The 7500-nt window shown below is 38.5% G+C and overlaps 1 protein-coding gene across 2 annotated transcripts in view; it reads left to right on the top strand.

Moving 5' to 3' along the window:
- LOC122259870 (fidgetin-like protein 1) overlaps nt 1–7500 on the top strand; it is a 29932-nt gene that overhangs the window by 21442 nt on the left and 990 nt on the right. For both annotated transcript variants that reach the window (XM_043026817.2, XM_043026816.2), the window contains exons 11-14: nt 343–460; nt 3911–4025; nt 4946–5074; nt 6262–6453. In XM_043026817.2, the coding sequence (XP_042882751.2) occupies nt 343–460; nt 3911–4025; nt 4946–5074; nt 6262–6453 (554 nt within the window). The remainder of the gene's footprint in view (nt 1–342; nt 461–3910; nt 4026–4945; nt 5075–6261; nt 6454–7500) is intronic.

Raw genomic sequence — 7500 nt, 5'->3', positions numbered from 1 at the left:
CACATACACTCACACACACATAGCCACACACACACAAACGCACTCACACACACAAACGCACTCAAACACACACAAACGCACTTACACACACACAAACGCACTCACACACACACAATGTATATATATATATATATCTATATATATATATATATATAGATATATATATCTATATATATATATATTTATATATATATACACACACATATATATATATATATATATATATATATATATATATATATATATATATATATGAATATATACATATATACTAATATAGATAGATAAATGAATAGATGAATCGATGAAATTTATTTTTCATGTTTAAGTGATTTTTTTTAGGTAAATGCATAGCCAGTCAGAGTGGGTCCACTTTCTTCAGCATCAGTGCTTCCTCGCTCACGTCAAAATGGGTGGGAGAGGGTGAGAAGATGGTCCGGGCAATGTTTGCTGTTGCAAGGTGAGCTGGAGCTGTAGAAAAGAAACATGGTTGATCTTGAATATATGTATACTTTGTTAGTGAGTTTCCTTCTCTCTTGTTTATGTTATGTAGTATCACTGTTTTATATATTACTTTTTAAGAGAAACTTGGTGTAAGAGTCTATTTGGCATGATAGAGACTACAGTAAATTGTTAACTGAGAGGGGCAGGGCCGCTATTTTAGGCATGGGTGCACCCGGTACACACACGTTGCGACAGGAATTGATATATCATATATAAACAGTCTATACTCCAGCCATTGACCCAGGTCATTGTCCTTGCACGTACTTTGGTACAAGTCACCCTCCACGTCTGAACTCCCTCGTCGACATCATCTGTCCTGGTCCTCGGTTGGTGTTGCACGAACGGACGCCCTTCCAACGACATCCTTGGGTGTTCTGGGTACCCACGTATAGCAAGCCTCAGGGCCAACATCATACACACAAGGGCCGAAGATTGAAGGAGAGATGAAGCGAATTGGGACGTCCAGCCAAACTTAGAGCAAATTAGATAATGTTTAAGGGAAATGCAGGCGTAATTCCAATGATTCTATTGTCAATATTTACATCTATTACAATATTGCAAATTCAGCGAGATGTAGACTAATTAACCCATTGTGGATATACTTGCTTGCCCACTCTCCAGGATGGGTTTTATTTTAGAGCGAGGCAGCTTCACGCAAGATATCTTGACTTTTTCCACTCTCAGGCACTCATTGTAAAACTAGAGCCATTTATGTGTTTTATGTTTTGTGTGTTTTATTGTATTGAATTACTTATATGTGTCAGGTCACAGGCTCTACCAATATTGCAGTTTACTAGAATTGAAGAATGGGGTCCATATCAGCTCCTTATTTTCTTTATACTCAGTGTGATAGAAATATTGTTTTATGGGAGGACAAAAAGCAACTTTATTTATTCTTATTCGTGTACTGTCATGAACTAATCGAAACGTATAACCATCCACAATGAACATAACATGAATCGTGTACTGCCATGAACTAATCGAAACATAACTATCTACAATAAACATAACATGAAGAGGTAGGGAAGAGGAAGGAAACCTGTGCTTATGAATGTGAGCTACAGTAAAAGGCATCCCTAATGGCACGGGCACATAGTAGACACTGGGCATGGTCTGAGTCACCCTCTTCTTGTTCTGCCTGCACATCCTTCATCGGCGGTACTTGGAGCAAGAGGTCGGCAACTTGCTGTGTACCATCGCTCTATAAATATAGTGCTTGCTACAGACCGTGGGTGGGTGCTATTCAAGGCTCTGCTGGTGATAGAAGAAAGCGGTGCCATCTAGGTTTTAGATGTTATGTGAAGCCCATTTAGCTTAATATTACGGCTCTTAGCACAATGAAATAACACAACGATCCAAAATCCCCGCACGTCATGTACATCATGACGCCCGTCATCAGGCCAAAGCACAGTATTGCATAGTTAAATCAACTACCTCATTGAATTCAGCATACAAATGATATGCGATATGATGTATACATGGAGGAACGGTAATACGACAGGCTGTTGCATATCAACAGATTTCCCTGCAAGAGCTGCGCATGACTCCCTGGCACAAGAATTTCTTGCATAACCCAATGGTTCTTTTAATCTTTCTTGGAGTTGCTTCAAATCCTCATTCTCTTAGGTAAGTCAAATGTATGTGGTCCCGCATGTCAGACTACCTAAGCTTCATCAAGAAGGTTTCATATTCCCACTTTACGAACGATTATGAAGCAAACTGAAATAGTCGGGAAACAGTATAGGTAAGACCCGCACCACTCTACGACAAACGACCACTAGGCTGTACTTGTATGTTCACGAACATCACAGTACATCACCAAGGGTGGCCTGGATCATGCGAGTAACCATGTGCTTGATTGGAAAATAAACAATTCTCTTCAAAACCCTTTTGTTATACTCTAATTTACAGACGCAAGGAAAATGGCTCACACCAGACACAAAGCTAATCGGATTGAACATCTACTTTGGTGTTACATACTAACCTTCGAACACAGCATGTGCATTAGTGATCTATTTGAATCCTGTATCTTTGTACGGGAATGCAAGTACAGATGCTTGCGTTAGTGAAATTACATTTTAATTACACAAAGATTTGTTACTTTGCTCAGTGCCAGTGGTAGTGGAACGTATCACCATAAAGCACGGTTATGTTAGACTACTTCCCTCAGACGCACTTGCTTCTTGATGAATGGGAGCAAATAGTGATACTGACAAAACTTTTACATGAATACATAATCCAGCACTCAGATCACTAATTAGAGCGTGTAAGCTGAGAGCTTTAAGGCGACCCAATAACGCGACACTGGCTTATTAAATGGTATGAAGCGAAACTGTAAGTGTAAGTAAATTTTGAAGTGTCAAAAGATCGAAACCCAAAAGAAACTAGAGTGAGATTCGTAAGGAAGAGAATTCTGCGCTCATGTTCACTAACTTCGCAGACGCCAAATGCTGTTAGCGTTCTTCGATAGACACACATAAGTAAAATCGATATAGAAAGAGTAGAAGAAAGGGATGGTAATAACGCGCTGTCTGCTCCTATACTGTTTATCAAGTGAGCGAGGAAAAGGCTTATTGTTTACCCGTTGACAAAGGTGAATAGTGAATAATGAGATGGTTAAAGAGAAACACGTCATAACAGCTTAATTCCATTGTACGAATCAATGAAAACTGAAGCAAAATATGTTGGCAGACGTACATATAACACGCATTAGGGTTTATCAAATAACGTAATGCTAACATAACGTAAGTGTGAATGCTAGGAAAGAATTAACATAAACAATGACTTTCCCTTTTAAGCCCTGCACAAAGCGAACACAATAACTCGCTTGATTCAATGATTAAAGTGAGTGCTGATCACTGATTAGAAAGCATCACATTATATTAGCGTAAGCAAGAAAAGATGATCATAGTTAATGATATTTGCACTGCAATGCCACTATTTCCCAGTCAAACACAGTACTTGCAAATGGAAATAGTGTTTTTAACACGCTTTCAGTGTTAGTTTGAAGGCTTACTATTAGTCAAATAATCTGTGATTCATGATCCCAAAGCGGGTGGCTGGATCAGGGCTGAGTATGAGTAGGTGGACCCTGTGCTTTTTATGCTAGTGTCGGTGTCAAATGGTTGTTGCTTGCCTACTCACCAGTGTGACCTGGCAGCTATAGTACATATATGCACTACTCTGTATTTCCTGTATGGTGTGCCCTGAAAAAGCGGTAAAGCGAAAAGGGATTCGGTATAATCATGGATGTCCCTGCTTTTCCCTTCCTTGTTTTGATTACTGTATAAACATACCATATACATTAATAATGTATACTCACACATACTTATTCTTCTTTCATTCATATGTACGCACATATATACAAAAGTACATAATGCAACCAATTAATAATTCTGTTTTGTAGGTGCCATCAGCCCGCGGTCATCTTCATTGACGAAATCGACTCGCTTCTGACCCAGCGCTCGGACACGGAGCACGAAAGCTCTCGCCGTATCAAAACAGAATTCCTCGTGCAGCTTGTAAGGGCCTTTGCTTCCCCTCTTCCCCCACTCCTTAAACACCTTTGCCTTTCGATGGAATCAGTAGATGATGAGGATGATAATGATAATGGTATAATAGGAATAAGGATAATAATAATAATGATTTAGTAGTAATGGTGATGATGACAGTGATGTTAATGCAAGTGCTAATATAATAATAATGATATAGTAGTAATGGTGATGATGACAGTGATGTCAATGCAAGTGCTAATATAATAATAATGATAATAATGAAACTAATGATAATAACGATAATGACAACAAAAATAATGATAATAAGGATAATAAGGATGATAATAATATTAATGATAATAATGATGACAATAATAGTGATAATGATAATAATGATAATAATAATCATAATAATAATGGTAATAGTAATAGTAGTAGTAATATTGATAGTATTAGTAATAATAGTAGGAGTAGCAGTAGTGGTAGTAATAGTAATAGTAGTGGTAAGAGAAGTAGTAGTAGTGGTAGTACTAGTAGTGGTAAGAGTAGTAGTAATAGTAGTGGTAGTAAAAGTAGTAATAAGAGTAGTAGTAGTGGTAGTAATAGTAGTAGTAAGAGTAGTAGCAGTAGTAGTAAGAGCAGTAGTAATAGTAGTAGTAGTAAGAGCAGTAGTAATAGTAGTAGTAGTATGAGCAGTAGTAATAGTAGTAGTAGTGGTAGTTATAGTAGTAGTAGTAGTGATAGGAATAGTAGTAGTAAGAGCAGTAGTAATAGTAGTAGTAGTAGTAATAGTGGTAGTAATAATTGTAGTAAGAGTAGTAGTAAAAGTAATAGAAGTAATCGTAATATTAGCAATGATAATGATGATAGTAATTATAATAATAGAAGTAATGATTGTAATAACATGCATTGGAAAAGCAACTACAGTAATACGTTCTATATTCCAGGATGGAGCCACCTCGGGCAACGACGAAAGACTTCTGGTTGTGGGAGCGACGAATCGACCGCAGGAATTGGACGAAGCTGCTCGGAGAAGGCTCGTTAAGCGGTTGTACATTCCTCTGCCGGAAGCAAAGGTAAAGATGTTCAAATAGAAGGAATAGGATATGAAATGAATGGTTGATAAAAATCAGAAAACAGAAAAGTCGAGAATATATATACAGAATGCCACACAGGAATGCTAGATGGTCATCAGAAATCAGAAACCTGCACAAGAACCATGAACCGGGCATCTTTTGTGCTCCTCTCGTCTCCTCAGTGGTGCACCCTTCTCCTCTATAATCAGATCGTGCTCACTTTTTTTACTGAGCGTCTTTTCTCCCGCTCGCCATCTCCACTTTGAGGACTTTATCATGAGTTCTCATCAGTAGCTATGGTAAACTTGGATGTTGAATCCCTCTTCACCAACGTTCCATTCATGATTTCCTTACGTTCCTTCATAGGAAACTCATCCTTAAGGATTCTAGTTTACCCCTGCCCATTAAGGACTTCTTCCTTCTTTTCCTTCGAAGAACACTTCTTTTCTCAGACATTTTTAGCGTTACCACGGGCTTTCCCCGCTCTCCTGTTTTGTTTCTTTCTGTGTACAGGAACCCAGTGTCCAGTAGGCTGTTTATACTCTTATATTCTTACCATCCCTACCATGGTAAAAGAGTTGTTATCTCACCGTACCTTCATGTACTTCGCATTGGCAATCCTTAATGCTAGGATGATGGGATTGATTCACTCTCTCTGTCGCCCCCTTTATTCCCCTCGATTGCAGGCTTATCATATGCCAGATGATCATTCCGTCGGAACCTCCACTTCTTAGGTAGCCATCCACGTCATTCCTTGTTCCTCCTGTAAAAAAGTAGCACTTTGGTGAAACATGTACCAGTGTCAGCAGTAGTGTTTCTCAGTACCAGCACAACACCCGCTTCTGGCTGTAGACTGTTTCCTCGTTTCCCACATTGTGTTTTCTTGTGCTAGGCAGCCTTCGACCTGACTCGCCCTGCCGCTTTCCTCCCCTCCACCTCTGTAGACCAGAAATCCAGGAGGATTTCGGAACGATTGCTTTACCCCTCTACAAAGATAATGGTTTAGTGATTAGTAATTTTAAAGGTCGTGCTTATAATAATAGTCTGATGTAATATTAACTATATTATCACATTTATTAACAATGATGATATGAATAACACTATCAGTGATAATGATTATAACCAAGGTAATTATAATGATGAATAGATAGCTAAATTTACGAAAAACCTTTCTTCTGCCCACCTAGGCACGGCAGCAAATCATTGTGAACCTGATGGCAAGCCAAGTGCACAGTCTGTCGGAGGAAGACATTCACCGCATCTGCCAGAGGACAGACGGTTACTCTGGTGCTGACATGGCCAATCTGTGTCGCGAAGCGGCTCTGGGCCCCATCCGTTCCATCAGCTTCTCTGACATACAACATATCTCAGTGGATCAGGTAATTCGATTCTCTGGTAGTTTTTATTTCATAAGTGTCTTATGGTAGAATTACATAAAATTTTACAAAAAAAAAATATATATATATATTTTCATCGCAATTTAAGTTTTGAATATGTATCCCTAAATGTACAATGTACTGGTTGTTATATAGCAACCCGGACAAATCCTGGCCCATGATGTCTGCAAAGTGAGCAAATCCCTCCTGTGGTCTTTGTGGGCATATAATTTCCCCTCCCACATTTTGCAAGGCGGACGTTACCCCTCGATGTTGCTAGCCCGACATTTCCCTTCCCGTGATTTTATGAGACAGACATTGCCGACAATTTTGCAGGCCGGAGATTTTCCCTCTCGTGATATTGCAATGCTAACATTTTCCTTTATTCAGATACAAAAAAAACTTTTTGAAGTAATTGGAAGTAAATATACCAGAGGTTACTTAGGCCCCTCTTGCTGAAATAAAAAAAGATCGAGATAGGTCAATGTCACAAGCTTCCGTCTTGTAGGGAACGGCATGATTCTAACATCGAAACCGTAAATGTTATAACAGCATTTTTGACACATTTGCGCAAGTTTGGGAAAAAATCGTTTTCTGCCTGACTACAACCAAGAGACACTGGAAGATATTTCAGCAATTGCATATTAAATATGATTCATATCTAGTTATGATGAGTCAAAATGGAAGAGTATTTGTGACTGACATGATCTCTTATCGCTTACCTTTACTGACCCATGTTAGGGAGCACAATGACAATAATAAATGTGATGACAACAATAACAACGGCAGTATTATAGATATTAATATTGATAATGATGACAACAACAATAATAATGGTGATAATAATGTTGCTGATAACAATAATTCAGACTACAAAAACTTTACATTTTTCAACCTGTACGGTAAACCCATTTTGTATGTAAAGAAAAATAAATAGGAAAAAAAGTGATTTTAAATGCATAAAGAAATACATGGTTGTGCTGTGCTTTGTTGAATGGGAAGGGGGTGCGGGGAAATATGCTCTTTTAAAATCTTGTGAGGGAAGATGTT

The sequence above is a fragment of the Penaeus japonicus genome, unplaced genomic scaffold (assembly GCF_977035675.1).
Source record: "Penaeus japonicus unplaced genomic scaffold, GWHDUDI00000001_assembly GWHDUDI00000023, whole genome shotgun sequence".
In the NCBI taxonomy this organism is placed as follows: Eukaryota; Metazoa; Arthropoda; class Malacostraca; order Decapoda; family Penaeidae; genus Penaeus; species Penaeus japonicus.
This window is presented reverse-complemented; position numbering and strand designations above follow the sequence as displayed.